This window comes from Vanellus vanellus (genome assembly GCF_965231255.1).
Source record: "Vanellus vanellus genome assembly, chromosome: 25".
Taxonomy (NCBI): domain Eukaryota; kingdom Metazoa; phylum Chordata; class Aves; order Charadriiformes; family Charadriidae; genus Vanellus; species Vanellus vanellus.
In genome coordinates this window covers 3,264,892-3,282,065 of record NC_138930.1, presented here as the reverse complement: position 1 = coordinate 3,282,065, position 17,174 = coordinate 3,264,892, and the positions used below count along the sequence as shown (strand labels likewise).

General features: G+C 42.2%; 1 protein-coding gene across 1 annotated transcript in view; it reads left to right on the top strand.

Moving 5' to 3' along the window:
- Positions 1-2,339: 2,339 nt before the first annotated feature.
- Positions 2,340-17,174, top strand: part of KDM4B (lysine demethylase 4B) — a gene marked incomplete at its 5' end in the record, with an annotated part of 80,434 nt that continues 65,599 nt past the window's right edge. The window contains 4 exons of the mRNA XM_082495235.1: positions 2,340-2,468; positions 4,578-4,753; positions 5,566-5,680; positions 7,935-8,128. Of these exons, the coding sequence (XP_082351361.1) occupies positions 2,340-2,468; positions 4,578-4,753; positions 5,566-5,680; positions 7,935-8,128 (614 nt within the window). The remainder of the gene's footprint in view (positions 2,469-4,577; positions 4,754-5,565; positions 5,681-7,934; positions 8,129-17,174) is intronic.

The following is a 17,174-nucleotide window of genomic DNA, read 5'->3' as shown; positions in this document are numbered from 1 at the left end:
CTGGTTGTGGGTCAAGCTGCAAATACTGGGAAGGCATTCCTGGAACAGATGGTGCTGGCACGGATCCTCCTCAGGACGGGATTGAAGTTCCTTTCCCCAAGCCAGATACTCCGATCAGCCGGTGCGCAGTGCTGCTGCAGAGCCCGGCTCGGTGCTTCCCGCTCGGCTGAACTTCCCTGGCGTTTCTAGACCCGGGATAAAAATAACAGAAATATTCTCAGTACGATTGTGTTGGAATAGACGTCTGGGGATGGTTTCTGTCTGCGTCCCACTTCTCAACACTCTCTTTTCTTTTTATTCTGACTCTTCCCCAGAATCAGCCGTATTTTCCTGGTGAAAGATGTTTTTCTTTAGTAGTTTGGAGGAAACCCCCGGCAGATGGATGCCCTGAGCTTATCAGCTCCTGTGGTTCGTCGTGGGGACGGGAGATACTGTTTCCTCTTTTTGTATTTCTGCAAAACATTTGTGCAGTGAATTGTTCTTGCGGGTATAGATCAAGTATGTTTCTTATCTTAAAGTGCTGACCCTGAAGCAGCAAATTTTTTTTTTCTGTATGGCAAGGTTGGGAATCTCTTCCAGCAAGGCCACCTTGAAGATGGGAGGGGTTGATTAAGGTAAAGGGCCTTTTTGTTTTAAGGCTGCAACAATTTCTGTTGGAAATGAGGTGGTTGGAAGTATCTGTTGGACTGAAGAGAGTGAAACAGTATCTTTTTCCTCAGTTGGTTTTGCTCTGGGATATTGTGCGATATTGGGGTTTATAGTTTGATTTTTATTATGGAACGTGCCTCGCATCCCTGGCTTCTGGCTTGGGAAGAGCTCTTCGGACGTCGCCTTGAGTTGAGGGGCACAGTAGCCGCTGCGGTTGAGGAGGCACCAGGCAGGTGTAGGACAGGACGAGCGCGCGAGAGGCTGCGATTTTATGCATGGAATTTCCTTTAAAGGCTGCGTTGAGGAAGGACTTAAATTTGCAGACCACTATGTTGAAATAAATTTAACATAAAAGTTACTCTGAAAATTTCTAAAATTTTCTAAAATTTCAAGTGAAAGCTGTTCATTTGATTTCAAAATGAAAAAAACCCAAACTTTTACCCAGTTAAAATTGTTAAGGAAAACTTGGTGCTATGGGCGAGCTGAGTGTTGAGTCTGTCCAAATTAGTGTGTGATGTTGTTTTTAATTGTCGGAGCAGGTGAGAGTATCTGCTGTCTCTTTGGAGAAATGCTTTGTGCCATGCTCGCTGGCTGAAACGCTGATATAGCAGTATTTCTCTGTTTTGTTTTGTTTTTCCTAACATGAAGCGTACTTTTAGTAGCATCTAGAATACTTCTTGCTTAGTTCGAAATCGATTTAAATCCAAACATACTTTGCTTGTGATTTAGAAGTCACATTTGACATAGTATTGCTGCACCTTTTATTCCTTATAAGCCCCGTACTGCCCTCTCGTGACCGCGGGAGCGTATAGTATGTGCTGCAGCTGCTTTTCTGACATGGAGAATGTCTTAGTAGTTACGTTTGCAACTGAAAACCATTGCCATTAAAATATTCTGTTTGCTTTGTAAGTTTCCAGCATAACCGTATAAAGGTCCATTTTAAAAATTGTGGTTTCATCCTGAATTGTTTTGGATTTTCTTTTTTCCCCGGCAAATTTTGAAGTAAATTGAGAATTTTGCTTTTCACGCCGAAAGATGTTTTGAAGTTGTGCGTGTACATTTCTTTTAAGAATTGTCGGAGCCTTCATTTTGTCTGTGTACATTGCAAATACAAAGTGTAATGAAGTTAGTTTTTTTTTAAAATGCAATTTTATAATTTTTGATGTATCCTACCATATTTAAAAAAAAAAAAAGATACAGAAAAAAATGAATCATTCTGGTGGAGAACTTTGAGGGCAGCTAGTTCCACACAGGCACAGGATAGATGCTGAAGGTAGTGAGAAGTCTGTTGTTGGTGACCGCTGTCCTGCTGAGATGCGGCTTCAGCGGATGAATAGAGGGGGGATGTTCGGGCTGTGGTCTATATTTAGGCCCTATCCGATCTCTCGGATCATACCGGCGTCAGGAGTTCCCTGATACTTGACCCTGCTAACAAATAGACTAAGTAGATTTTGGGTCAGAAGCTCTTCATATCTATGTTATAACAGTTGGTATATATATATATATTGGATATATTGGATGGTACTTAAAAATACCTTCTGGAAGCAATAGGGGAGAAAAATGCATGCGTACCTTTCTGGGAAATTCATTAAAGAAAACAAAGGATTTTAACCAGTATTTTTTTCCGCCTCTCTTCTTTCTTTCTCCTTTTTTTGTTTTCCCTCTTCAGGCGCTGCCGCCGTGCTGGAAATATGGGGTCGGAGCAGAACCCTGGCTGTAAGATCATGACCTTTCGTCCCACCCTTGAGGAGTTTCGGGACTTCGGGAAATACATCGCTTACATGGAATCGCAAGGAGCCCACCGAGCAGGGCTCGCCAAGGTGAGTTGTCCCGGCTTAGGCAGCTGAAAGCTCCCTGCAGGCTGCCTTCCCCGGGATCCGCTCACGCGGTGTCTGGGAAGTTATATCGCTCAGCAGTAGTTTGCTTTCATATAGTCACTCAGAAGGCGCATTTGAAAACTGTACTTGCAGTCTCTGTTTTGGTTTAGCGAGAGAGGACAGGCAGAGGAGTTACAGGCCTTTTGTGAGAGCGAAAGAAGCGCATATTTGCAGGATGTCTTTTCCTGATCCCTAACTGGAAAACAGGGACGTTCCCAGCCCTTGCAGAGATGGGTTAAGGGTAGTTCTATGTCCTGATTCTGTTGCTGAGGACGCAGATGGTGGTAGCCATGGTCCTCAAGGCGTGAGGGTTTCGGCTCCCCCAGAGCGTAGGGTAAAGGATGAAGCTTTTGAAGCCAGCTTAGGTTTTGATGGAGGAGAGGGCCTAAATCATATCTGTGTGAACAGGGGCAGACTTCTTGCTCTTGCCTTTTTGATGTTCTGGGCTACCACCTTATGCTGACTTGAATCTAGACCTGTAAATGTGTCCTGTATCCCGAAATACCTGAAAGCCTTTTTGACCTTTAGGAACCAGTTCTTCAGGTGGCTCTGAAACGTCTTTCTGATTCCTTCCCATCTGTCTCTTTACACTGAAACTGCTGAAACTTTATAAGAATTCTTCATGTGAAGCTTCTAAATTCCAGTACTTGACATACAACTGCTTGGAAAAAATCAGGGCTAACTGATTAGAAAGAGTATTTCTGTGGCCATGTCATGTTGCACCATAAGCTGAGGGAGATCATTTGTTCTGACAAGGTAGCTGTTACGTATGGTATTTAGCAGGACTTAATAAAGCACAGCAGAGAAGTAAAGCTGTTAAGCATGAAATAATTCTTATTTTTTCTGAAACGTAGCTCAATTACTGTTTTTATTACAGTTCTAAATAGAGCTGGGTATCAATAAAAAGCTCTCTCTGAAATGTTTCCTTGTCCACTCAAGTGTACTAGCAATTATATTCTGTGAGTCCATCAGGGTAGATTATTTTAATAAAGGTTGTTGGTGAATTCCAGATGTTGTAAAGAAATTACTGTACTTGTATGGCTAAATTTGAGCATTTCACGTTAATTTTTGTGTCTCTATTGCAACTGCAGTTCAGAGCCTTGTAATGGAAGTAGAGCTCATCATAGCCTGGAGGAACCATGCCCGCGAAATCAATAACTTGTCCTCCAGTTCTCGTAACTCTTTTTGGTTAATCTGTACACCAAATTAGATAGTAGATATTTTATTTTTTCATTCCATGTGCCCGCTGAATGTCCTACTGATTGTTCTCTGATCTTGAGCCTAGAATTGTTGGCAGCTTTTCTGTTTAAAATTACAGCTTTTTCTTCTAGATTCAGGACTGCTTTGCAGCAGTTTTTTTTGCACAGCCTCCAAGAGTGAGGGAAGAGTTCTGGACGAGTTCCCCATGGTTTTCTTTTGTTCTTTTCTACCCCTCACCCCTTTTCATGTAAGGAGCTGGTCCCCAATGCATCGCCTACAAATACAGAAACATCAACAGCAATAATGCAACAGGAGTTTGAGCCTTCCTAGTTAAAAAAAAAAATCAACCAAACAAACCAAAAAGACCCCACCCCCCAAGAAAACCATAATGTAGGTGATCTAGATGGAATAGTACTTTAGACTGCTGTAAAAGGTTACAGAATTATAGGGATGGAGCTGCTGGAGTCGTCATGCAGCTTTGTGGAATGGAAGGTGAGAGGAATGCCATTCTGGAGGCAAAGCATGTGCAGTCCTTCTGGCATGCAGTTTAGTTCCTTCCTATAACTAGATCTCCTTTTATCATGACTGGCCATCTTCTGTGACACTGTACTGATGGGTCTGCTGGCCGGCAGGCGGGCGCTGGGCCCTCTGACCACGTCTGCTAGTCCTGCACTTCGGCAGATGCAGAACAGGTGCCTCGTCATATGCGCTGGTTATTTGAGACGCTGCTGTTATCTGATAACCTCCTGCAGCAGCAGGACGGAATACCTTCCACTTCAACAGTTTTCTCTTCAGTAGAAGTTGTGTTTGCCTATTGTGAACATGAAGTGATTTTCTTTTTTCCAATTCCAGGTGATTCCTCCCAAGGAATGGAAGCCCCGAAAAACCTATGATGACATAGATGACATGGTTATCCCAGCTCCCATTCAGCAGGTGGTTACTGGACAGTCGGGGTTATTCACCCAGTATAATATACAGAAGAAACCCATGACTGTGGGAGAATACCGGCGTCTGGCTAATAGTGAGAAGTATGTTGGTGTTAAGTGATTTGCTTACACTGTGAGCGGGGGAGTTGCGTGGAAAGCCTTTCTTTCTAGAAACAAGCCGAAAAGAAAATGCAGCCTTGTTAAATAGGAAGCATTTTGGAGGAAACTGCTTTTTCTTGAACGCTTACTTCCAGAATGTCAAACAAGTTTGTAACTTGGTGGCTTTTGGTGTATCTTAGATCTTTTTCTGGGAGTTGGTATAGAAAGATTCTTCAAAGTCAGTAATGGCTAAGAATCTGCCTGGAAAGAATGGCTTGGGACTCAGAGAAGAGCTTTTGGTGTTTGAATGGTTGTTCTGGAGAATGCGTTCCATTGATGAGGTAGAAATACAAGTATCTTGGAGTGCCTAAGCTAATACTAATAATATGAGTGTCTTCCAAAGTGACTGGGAACTCTGCAGAGCACTACAGTTCACTGGGACAAGCCAACTGCTACAGGCAATACTGACATCACGCAATCAACTTTGAAATATTGCTAATGCGGCATATACACGAGCGCTTTACCTGCCTGCAGCTCCCTGTGTAATAACCTCATCTCGTGCATCCTTAGGTGGGGATCTGGTGCCTCACATACGCGCACATCCTGTTTGTCAATATGCACTAAGAGGTTTTGTAGAAAGATTTAAAAGGCAGTAAATTATACGAATCTGAGTAGAATTAAAAATGAAATGCACTTTCAGTCATCTCCTGAGTGTGCCTGCTTTGAAATGCACGCTGCTTTTCAGTCGTTTATCTGTCTGCGATGACTGTTCCTTAGGACTTCTTACACCCTTATCTTTTCCATGTTCTTATCAGGTATTGTACTCCACGGCATCAAGACTTTGAAGACTTGGAGCGCAAATACTGGAAGAATCTCACATTTGTCTCGCCAATTTATGGGGCTGATATCAGTGGCTCACTGTATGATGCAGTAAGTGAAATGCTCCTCTTTTATTTATTTTATGTGTGGATACTGACTTCCTTATTACTCTTTTCTCATTCAGGAACAGTAATTTAGAATTTATTTGCTTTAGCAACCTTAAAAAAACCCAGGCAAATAATAAATGTTTACTTTTCCCTCATTACAAAAGTGTAACTAAACTTTCCACCTTCCCCAGAGATTCAGGGTAATTGAGTCAATGGAAGCTGTGAAAAGCTTACTTTTACTACAGAAATGAGGAAAAAAGTGATTTTAAATGAATTCTTGAAAAATGCATGCCGAAAATTGTATATAGCTTCTAGAAAAGGTTGTTAAAGAAAACAGGACTGGCATCATGATGATATGCCCAGATACATGTGATAGTACGCAGGGAAATTAAAAGTAAGCTGCTGATCCAGATCTCTATCATGTTAGGGTTTCATTTTCTTCTTTTTTTTTTTTTTCCTTAAAGGGAAGAAAATAGAGATTTCTGCTGAAGCACCTTAGAGAGCCAGAAAAGAGCAGCATTTCAAGGATTTTGGTGCTTCATCAAAAATACCTTTTTGATTCTTAACTAAAATATTTCCAGTTGGATTTTTTTTTCTTTGTAGGCAGCTATATTAGGATACAATGTGCCTGCGTGCTAAATTATTTTACAGTTCAAATTGTTTAAGCTTTTCCTTGCTGAAATTGCATCCTACGCTTAAAGTAATTCTGTTGTGGTTTCTTCTGCTGTAAATGAAAAAGGCTGCTTATCTTCTTACTCTGCTTCGGCAGCTAATCTAAAGCAGTGCCCTTCTGTAATTTTCTTTTGAGTGGAAAGTGGCCTTTTTTTTGGAGCGTTGTCTGATTGTCTGCAGTATAAACTGTGTGGTAATGTAAAAGCGTCTTTTTGTTATCAGTATGGTTTAATATGCAATTAATTTTAGTAAACATAGATATCTGAGGCCTTCACAGCCGTGGACATCGAAGTTATCTGCAGTATTTGGTGCTTTGATGAGAGTATCAGTCTTGGTGGTATGATCAGGGAAGGTGACATAACCAGGCGCAAATGTAAGCTTTAGGAGAAGTAGCTTCTGCAACGTACTGAATACACATTGTGTTTCCTTCAGTTTCCTTCAAGTTCCTACAAGTGGAAATGAAGTAATTGAATTACCAGTTACACTTAAAGAACTTTTCTTATTGTCCAGTTACTGACATTGCTGCGAGCAGTGAGGTGTCAGAGTCATGAAAAACATTCTCTCTCTGCACTCCTTTTCCTCTCACAGAATCACAGAGAATCCCAGACTGGTGGGGGTTGGAAGGGCCCTCTGGAGCTCCCCCATCCCACCCCCCGCCAGAGCAGGGGCACCTCCAGCAGTGGCACAGGACACATCCAGGCGGGTTTGGAATGGCTCCAGAGTGGGAGACTCCCCCCCCCTCCCCCCCTCTGGGCAGCCTCTAGCTTTTCAGCTGCTTCCTTTCTTCAGCCCTTTCCTCCCTGCCCCCTTTTTCAGGTTGATTCAGAAAGTTTCAAGATTGAGCAGCTTGAGTTTCACTGTCTTGCAGTCACTCCAGCAAGCAGCAGAAGCTGGGATTGCTGGTGTGCCTATGAACTATACTGGGGAAAAGGGGTGTGAAGGAGACAGACTGTTTCCTTTGGAGATTGTATTACTCTTCAGACAATCTCAAGGTTAAAGATTTGCACAAGTTTGTGTGACTTTTTCTATTTCACATCGAAGTAGAGAAAATCAACTATGAGATTTAGAGCTTCTTTTTATTGTTTTTTTCTGTTTAAATATGGATAATAACAAAACTGTCTTCCCTGTTCTTTATCTGAAGCCCTGAGCTGATGTACAGGCTTCTGCCACTTGGGCCACGTTGAAGTCTAGTGTTTCCATCAGCTGATAACACGTTCATCAGGTGAAGAACGTCTGGATGGAATATGTCATTGAGAGAAGCGTATTTTACCCTTAGTTTATCTTATGTTTATTAGCAGAACAGTTACTTAATGGTAGAGTATCACATAGTACAAGTGCCTCTTCAGCGAACACATTTAGCGAGAAGCCAGTAATCAATTCCTTTGCCACAAAGCAGTGGTAATGCATCCTTTTCATGGTTATTGATGACCATTAAAAGTAAGCTTTCTGGAAGCAGGTGGGATTAAATTAATGGAGATAACAGTAGGATATCCACATTTTGAAGCATTGAAAGGAAACTGTGGGCTATTATTCTGCTCTAGCAAGTCCTGATATGTTCAGTACAGAACATTTCTTTTGAATTACAGGATGTGGAAGAATGGAATATTGGCAATCTGAACACCCTCTTAGACATGGTGGAACATGAGTGTGGCATTATCATAGAAGGTGTAAACACTCCCTACCTCTACTTTGGGATGTGGAAGACAACATTTGCTTGGCATACAGAGGACATGGATCTCTACAGTATCAACTACTTGCATTTTGGCGAGCCAAAATCCTGGTAAGTGGTAGAGTACTAATAGATGGTGGCTATGTACCTTTGCCCTCTACTTGAAACCACTGCAATACCCTTTTCTTCAGATCTACTTAATTCCATCAGTCTTACCTAATCTCTCACTTCCCATTTTTTTTCTCCTCTCCTACTCTACATTTGAAAGCAGTTTTACTTTCTTTCTTACTGACTTGCTCACACGCCTAATTCCCGACTTTCTAGAAAAGTAGCAGAATTAGGGAGACTCGTTGACGTTACGATTGAAGACAGATTTCACACTTGGGGCTTTTTGAAAACTATTGCGCAGAAGGGCGTTCCCTCTCACCTGGGAGAGCAAATGGGGATGGGAATGTATGGATGCTTCAGATGCACTTTAATAGTGAAAGACTGTTGTTCTTGCATTGTGCTGTAGGCAGGAAACATCTGTTACTTTAAAATTTACATTATTTAAATATGTAGATATTCTTACAACTCCAGGGACAAGGCAGGTCGAAGGGTTCCTTTTTCATGGTCAATTGTTAGAATAGTGATAAGCGTTTTTCAACACTGTTGATGCGTAGACTGCTTGGAAATAACTTTTCCCCCAAAATAATAAATAGATAAGGATATAATTAAGAAGCTAGGAAATCTGGAATAAGTTACTGAGAATTTCTTTTCAAGAAAAAAGGAGACTCCGATTTAAAAGTATAACCAGAGAGACTTAGCAACCTAGAAGAGCTTTATTGAAGATCTTGATGTGACTAATAAATATTGACATTTGCATGCAAATTAGTGCTTAAATGTCACTGTGAAGCTGCTGTCATTGTGCCCTGGCAGCGGCAGACGAGATCCTCCCATCTCTCTGCAATATGAGTCCCTGGTGACATCGAGTATCTCCAGGCAGTTAGTGCCTGCGGGCATATAAAAGCTAGCAAGAGTGAAGAGGCTGTAATGAATGGATGTGGTGTTCTTTTACAGTCTTGAAAAGGAGTGGAAGGAGGGGCTGAATCTGTAACATTCAGCTGTAGTCTTAATGTGAATTTTTAAAAACTTTCCAACTTGTCAGAAAATCTGTGTCCCCATCATACCTGATTCTTAGTTTCCCTCTTTTAGGCAGATGCACAAGGATTTTGCAAAATCTCTTATGATACCTCTGTTAAACAAGCTTGATCTCAAGAAACAGATCTGTGGATTAGGAATGAAATGTGACACGTTTTCATTTTAGATACTGTCAGTGCTTTCCTTCATCTTCAGCAGCAGTTCATCAAACCCGTTTTTATTCAGTCCCCATCTCCAGTAGATGGTGCCATCAGCACAGGAGAAGCGCTTCCTCTCCCCTACCCGTATGGTGCCGTGACCACCAGCAAAGCCGGTGTTGTCTTTAGCATGGCGGTTTTGGCACACAAGAGTTGGCTGCTTGAAGGGTTATATGAGTAAATGACCTGAGGTTTGCGTTAAGAGTCACGCGATCGTGGCTGGCTCTGACCGCTCCTTTCATGCCTGCCTGTTAATCGGTTCTGCCTCATCTGTCTTCTGCTTGCTTTTTCTTCCCAGCCCAGAATAGAGTGTTATCGCTTTCAAAAAGTGGAAATAAGAACAGATTACCTTGAAAAGAGAAGCTGGTTACAGCATGGAAATAACGGCTGTTCCCCAAACTCTCACGTTGTGAGCAAAAGTTAGAGAACAGATGCGAAATGAAGTATATGTGAAGTATTTGTAGCCTGACCTAAACTGTTTTTCCTCTTGCTCACATCTTAGGAACTTCATGCTGTTGTTTGGGTTTGGGTTTGGTGTTTTTTTTTTCTGATGTGTTGGGTTTTTTTTGTTTGGGCTTTTTTTTTTTTTTTTGGTGTTGTAGGTACTATATATGGATACTGTGTCTATCTTAAGGATGATAAACTCATTGTATGAAGCTGTTGCCTCGTCTTTTACTAAACAGTGGTTTTTCCTTATGTCCTTATGTTTGCTGCTGTTTCTGTGGGAAATTGGGATTGCATAGTAGAAAAACAAACAAAATAAACCTCCAAACAGTAAAAGGTGAAACACCTTTGTGTAGCACGTTTGTGTGAAGAGGTTAAGAATCAGAAAGAAGTGAAAATTATTTCTGATAAATATCATATCTCAGAAGTTCTTGGTAGATTTTATTTCTGTCAGATCTTCTGAGGATTTGGGGGAGATGCTGGGGAACACCTGATATTCCCCTAAGAGGGGTTTTAGTTGTCGAAGAGTTCAGTCACTACTGCTTATAATTGGAATAGAGAAGAGGAATTATAAAATCTTCTCGTAAAGGAGCTCAGGTGTTGCTTGTTAAAAATCAAAGCAGGAATATGCTGTGCATCTGGTTGGGTTTTGCTTTGGTTTTTGGGTGGGATTTTAAAAATTTTTTTTAAAAGGTACTTTTACCCCACTTAGAAAGGAGGGGAGGACTTCTATCCAGCCAGTCTGTGTTAGTACAGTTCTTTTATAGTAACCAATTCTATAAGCCTTACACGGCTGGGGGAAAATGGGGATTTTGAGGACAGACCATGTTTTGGGCAAAACATTTTCCCATTCAACTGAGTTTTCTTATATAGATGACAGTGTGTAACACAAACCTAGATGTATTGTGACAGGATGCCACTGCTGGTTTGGCAGGGCTCCCTGCTGTTCCCTTAAGCATAAGGCAAGAGTATGCCACTTGCCCAAGTCATTTCTTCCTTGTTCCTCACTATGACAGTTTCTGTTAATGAGTTCTCAAGCTCTTCTGTGAACGAGCCTTGGCTTCTGAGGAGTAAATCTGAATATCCCTTGGAGCAGACCTGGAACTTTCCAGGCACCCAAACAATGCCTCATCTTCTGGTTGCAGTTGCAGTCATCCGAGAGCTCAGTTGGGGGAGCTCTTGGACTTCAGTGATGAAATTCCAGTGGTGCAGCCTGGCTTTGCTCAAAGATGGCTAAAATGTTGGTTCTGTTTTTCTGGCACCACCTCTGTGGAAATTTCCCAGCTTCCTTCATCCTTTTTATAGACTCTTTGACTCTGACAGTGATCATCGTAGAAGCACCTTGGGGAATAGCAGGAGTGTGGAGAGTTACGAAGTCTACCGGTTTGGGGTTGAGCTCTAAAAGAAGAGGCAGAGTTATTGTTTGGCTGTCAGAGATATTTATATAGTGAAACCAAGGACCGTGTATATTGGTACTATTCTGCTTCAAAATTTTCTGTTTAAAAACCATAAGTCTTTCTTCATGTCTCTCATAAATCATCTTAGGCTACTTTAATCCAGGCTGTGCAACCAAAGCCCTGCTTTGAGGGTAGCGTGTGGGAGTGGTGAGAAGCCACCAGCTCTCTTTCCTCTTGAAGGCAAGGTGAGAAAGGAATCGGGCTGACTGAGGTTGCCTCCCAGACCTCATTCAAGTGGGTTCTACAAGAAATCTCTATGTTTATTTGCGGTGGAGGAGGTGAAGTACCTTCTCAGGGTGGTCTGGATGATATGGTCAGACCGTGAGAAGCCACCTCAGTGGACAAAGATAAGCTGAGAAAGGAGTCTGTCTCATGGGTCAGGGAGGATAGTTACTGACCTGCTGTTTCATTTGTGTCTTTCACTTCTGTTTTTGGAATTTTTGGGTTATACCTCTTACAAAACAGGTGGTTTGGGGACTGTTGAGATTACAGTTAATGTTACAGAGTTAAATGTCTGTGGCTCAACAACTGAAGATGGCTTCTCTGTACAGCCTTATGAGCATCTGCTGGGTCATACAACTCCTTGATTGATGTGTCTCTCTGTCACTGCAGAGAACTCCTGCTGCCAACGCTTTCTCATACTGTTTCTTTTCCATAAGCAGAGTAGAGCAGGCTGCAGCAATACGAGATGTCTACACAGAGTTGTGTCACTGGGAGTGTAGTTTAAAAAATTGTTCAGCGCTGAGTGAAGTTCTTGAGCAGTAAAAGGTCAACCAGTGACGAGGGAGAGGAAAGGGAGGGATGGGAGACAGCTTTTTTCCTGCTTCCAGTCTCATTAAATGATTTATCTATGCCTGTAGATTGCAACGCATTTATTTCTTAAATTCTGTCTTGTTACACCAAGAAGAATGAGCACTGTTCTGTGTCTTTAGCCATAACGATTGCTGCTGCCGAGATATCCATACGGCCCCTTCTGGGTTATACTACCTCTGATGGAAGATGATCGTCTTTTCTGATGTGCCGTTTCTCAGGCGCGTGCATCTGGTCTACATTGTAGTCACACTGTTGTTGTTTTTAACGGGAGAATCAGTCTGACGGGCTGGAGAGGTGACATGGGAGGTGTGGGCGCTTCCCATCGAACGTGCTGGGAGCTGCTGTGTAACCTCACGTCGAGCTGCTGGGGCCGGGAGCCGCCAGGTTGAGTCGCTTGCTCTCTTGTTTCTCCAATTACAATAAAATGTCCCTCTCCCATTAGTAGTTTAATTACAACCTTTTCATGGTCTGTCTTCAGTTTTTACAAAAGTTTGAATGTATTTCATTTTGCAGCCCTATATTAAACCTCTTGTGGTAGGAGTTTTTACTGTATCAATTATACATATTATGTATAATTACCTGACACATTCATACGCTGAGATCTAAAATAGAGCATATTGTCAAACGATGCTAACAGAAGACTGATTTTTTATAATGACAGAAGCAACAAAACGGAATGCCAAGCCTAATTCTTCATGGTTATTATGGCATGTTATTGAGGACCGTATGCATCTCAGCCCTTGCAATTTCAAAAGCATATTTTTAAACACTGAGATACTCCACCATCGCTTCATTTTTGTCTGTATAAAAATGAGCAGTACTTACCTTGAGGGCTTCCTGGGGTGGGGGAGTGCCGAAGGAAGCTTTAAATCTCAGTAACACAAACTTGATGGATACACTTTGGAGGTGTAATGTCTCCATCTTGTTTTGTCAACACTGTAACACCTGGCTGGGTAATAAGGTTATTTTTTTCAGATATTTTGTGACTGATCTTGCTGTAGAGCAACGATATTTAATATACCTTGTGTAAGTACTAATGGGATGTTACACTGTATTCTTTCTCTCAGAAACTGCAGGTGTTAAACCAGAGTGACACTGAGGACGGTAATTGATTTTATAAAATGTCCCTGTTTCCTTATCATGATGGATGTTTAATCCCCTTTAATTAAAATAGGGAGCCAGCTTTAGCTTTTAAGTTATATGGTCTCCTCTCCAAAACATTCCCTTGCTGAAAGTGGATCATGCCTAATCTGTTTGACTTTGATATCACAAAGTACACTTTATGCCAGAACAGCAGTTTATGTGGAATTAAGGACAAATTACCAAAGGAACTTTAAAATAATATGATTAGTTGAAAGCACTGGTCACAGATACAATTACATTTTAAAAAACACTACTGGAATTCTGTCTTGTAAAAGTCTTAAGACTGCTTACTTGAAAGTAACCAAGAAGGTTTTCCAGTGACTCTATGTAAAGTATTTTAGAATTTTCTTTCCCAGGTGTCTAGCGAGGTTCTCTGGGTAGGGTAAGTCTGTCCTTAGGAATCGAGGAAAACAAGTGCGTGGGAGGACTTGCTTCTAACATCTAGAATTTAATAAATTTGTAGTGTATGTTACTGATGCCACCATCGATAGGGAAACCTCACATTTTCTAGCAGTGTTATGATGGGGAGATTTAAAGCAAGACACGATTGTTCCCTTAGGAGAGGATTGTAAAAGGAGCCCTCTTTATTCGTGGCTAAAAGAATATACTAAAGCAGCTGCAGATATGCAAGTGCTGAGGATCTCGCTGCTGATTTTATTTTTCATTGTTGTCTTAGGGAGCATTGCAGCTGTCTTAATAGGAACTCTTGTCCTATCGTCCCCCCAGGATAGGAAATCTTAATCCCTGGAAAACTATCTTGGAGAAAGAAAATGACCTAATACAGTCATGGAGCTCAACTCTTCCAGCCTCTCTCCCTCTTCATTTTCGGTGCAGGAGGCCGGATCCTTATCCCCATTTTCCCCATGTGGTATTCTGCACCATCCCTCTGTGTTAACACACTCTCGTGTAAGTTGCAGTTTGTTGCGAGCTTGGTGTAATCTCAATTAAAGCAGCTGGGTTTAATGTTTGATACGGAATTGTATGGCAGCAGGAGGGAAGGGCACTTGTCCCTTGCAGCATTTATTGCCTTCTAACTGTTGGGTTCCCTTAGGGGGCCGTTGCACAATGTGGTTGAATCGCTGAATTGATCAGATGTGATTATAAGTCGTGATTATTGGGATCTCAATAACCTCTGCACCCTAGAGATCCTGTGAGTTTCTTAAAGCTAGATTAGCTGGAATCACATATGCATTTTGCCCTCGAGGGAACTGAGGACTCTGAATTTGTTACACTATGACTTTCCGTTTTGCTCCAGACAGAGAATATTTTTTTCTGTGTTTTATTTTTCCTATTGCTTGGTGTTAGGGAATTCAGAGGAAGATTCCGCAGCCTTTCCTCCCTCGGTCCCCAAGGTCTGCATCAGCCTTCCATGCGAAGTGTGTGAGGTTGCTTTGCTCTTAAACGTGCGCACACACTTGCTGTTTGCGCGTTCCACTCCTGACAGTAGAGATTTATAGGCTTGTTGGGGTGGAGTGGGGGAGAAAGGAGGGGCAGGGGAAGGCCATTTGGCCGTGATGGGCTCCTTGCAGCTCACAAATTTCCTTCCTGCCTCTGCTATCCCATGTAATCTGTTTTACAGCTCTGCAGCTTTGGATGGAGAAAGAGTAGAATTTATGGTGATGGTTGATTTACAGATTAACTGCAACACCATTTGCTCTCAGGCAGATTTGGCAAAGCAAGACCCTTTTCTGTTGATAAAAGGGATAGAGGAAGGAACAGTGATATTCATTAAAAGAAATAAAAAGAAAGTGAGATAAAGTATGGCCAGGCAGAACAGCTTTTTGCTCTCCTACCTCTTCCAAAACTGTTAGGTGCAAGCTGCTTTGGAAGAGGCTTTCTGCATTGAGAATCCCTGTGCATGTTGATTTGCTCGGAGATTCATGAAAGGAGTGATGTATTGAGATGCAGAGTTGCATCCCCCTGTAATTCACTGATAAATGAGAGCAGTGCAGCAGTGAGTTATTAATACAGCCTTTCAAGCTTCATATACCGCAGTCATTAGTTAATCAATACAAACCACACTATACTACTAATACTCAGACAAGCCTTCCCGCAGGCCTGAGGGGTACCGTTCGTCCTGGAGGTGGTGCTGTGGGTGAAGGATGGCGTACATCTCATTAGAGAGGGAGCAGTGCTAGCTGATGGTCTGCTTTAAAAATCCGAGGGATTGGCATATTGTACAGAGACTGAATCTGGGGCGACCGGAGTGGTTTTACTGTGGTTAAGTCATCAAACCAAACTATATGAAGAGTTACGAGCTCTAACTTGTGTTCTGTGGATTACCTTCCCGATCAGGTGCCTGCAATTTGGAATAGTGGAGATCTTTCTTTTGAATAGACTTAGGGTTTTGGTGTGTTTTATTATGCTGTTGTGGACAGATCATTAAAAGATGATTTTCCCACTGTAGCGGAAGCACGGTGTTCTGGGAAGGCAGGACTCGCGTGTGCCTTTCTCCATTCACCCTCATCTAACTTGGAGAGAACGTGCCATGAAGATCAAGCCGGACGCTTGGGCTGATGGATCAACTACGGAACTTGTCCGAGGAGGGAGCATTGCTCTGTAAGAGAGCAGATGAAATGACCTCAGCCAGCTGGCTGCTCCTGCCCATTCCGTCTCCCCCCTCCTTCCTCTCAGCTCTCTGCTGCATATGTACTTCCCCCTCCAAAGTCCTTTTCTCTTTGTTTCTTATTATTGACTAGATCCACTGGAGAAGACGTGGTATTAGTACGTACTTTGCTGCCATTTTAGTTTTCAGTCTGTGCAGTTTATGTCCATCTTTACTGGGCCTGTTTAGTTTGTTTGAAATTATGAACTCCTAGAGGTTGGGGTTCACCTGTAACTTGTCGTACCTAACCAGGCAAAGTGGAGATCTTCCCATCTATGATTCGTCTTTGTACCTTTCCATAATGATCTCGGAAAGTTGTAACGTTGATCTGTGTTCACATCCTCATTTTTACAGCGGTGTCTTCAAGTGGGCTCCTGCTCCACTGCCGGCGTTAAATGCACGTACTGCTGTTTCTGCCAGCACTAATAATTCATCACAGCTCAGTAGTCCCAGTCTGGATGGAGAGAAGCGCGTCTTTGATCCAAGAAGGCTCTTGCTGCAACTCATTCTTGCGTTTTGAAAGTGTCTGCTCAAAGCTCAGGCCTGATTTGAAATGAAGATCTGTGGAAGTCTGACAGGATCACAGATTGGTTTTAATAACTGAGGCTTTTGAACAGTGCACTCTGCCACTGAGACAAGATGGGAGGGAGATGTGCTTCCATGCTTCATATAACTCTTTCAGCCTGATCTGACTTGGGCCCTGTGGGAGAATGAGCTTGCACAGTCAGGCTTGGCATGGTGCTGAACGCAGGGGTTGGAGAGACCAGAAGGAACCAACGGTGGTACTGCAGAGCTTTGTCTTTATTCACATTTTGTTAACACGTTGGCAGAAATCAGCGGGGATTTTTTTTTCTTTACTCAGCATCGAAAATTGACATTGGGTGATGCCAAGTGCAGCACAAGTGTAGTTTAAAATAACAGAAGCCCGTAGTAATGATAGTACTTAAATAGCACTCTGCATCGTCTGAGTGCTGTGCAATTGTTAACTAGTTAATGTTCTAAGTAGTCTGTATGCCGGGTTTCTATCCACTTCATTCCTAACTGGCCAATCAACATGACAAAGGAGATCAAGTAGAGGAAATAAAGGAAACTTTACAAAGTGCGTCACTGATCTTTATGAAATCTGAACTATAACACTTCTAGCTTTGATGCTGACAAGAGCATAGGTTCGAGCTTCAAAGTAGTAGCTGTAGTTTGAAACAATGCGCTGTGATGGATGAGGAGCATTAAACCTTTGGAATGTTTTTTTTTTTTTTCCTCAAAAAAGAAAAGCGTGTGTGTGTAGAGGTGTTGCACCCCTGGCACAAGGGGCTTCTTCATCCAAAGATATCTTTCATTACTAGTGAGCGGATTTCTTT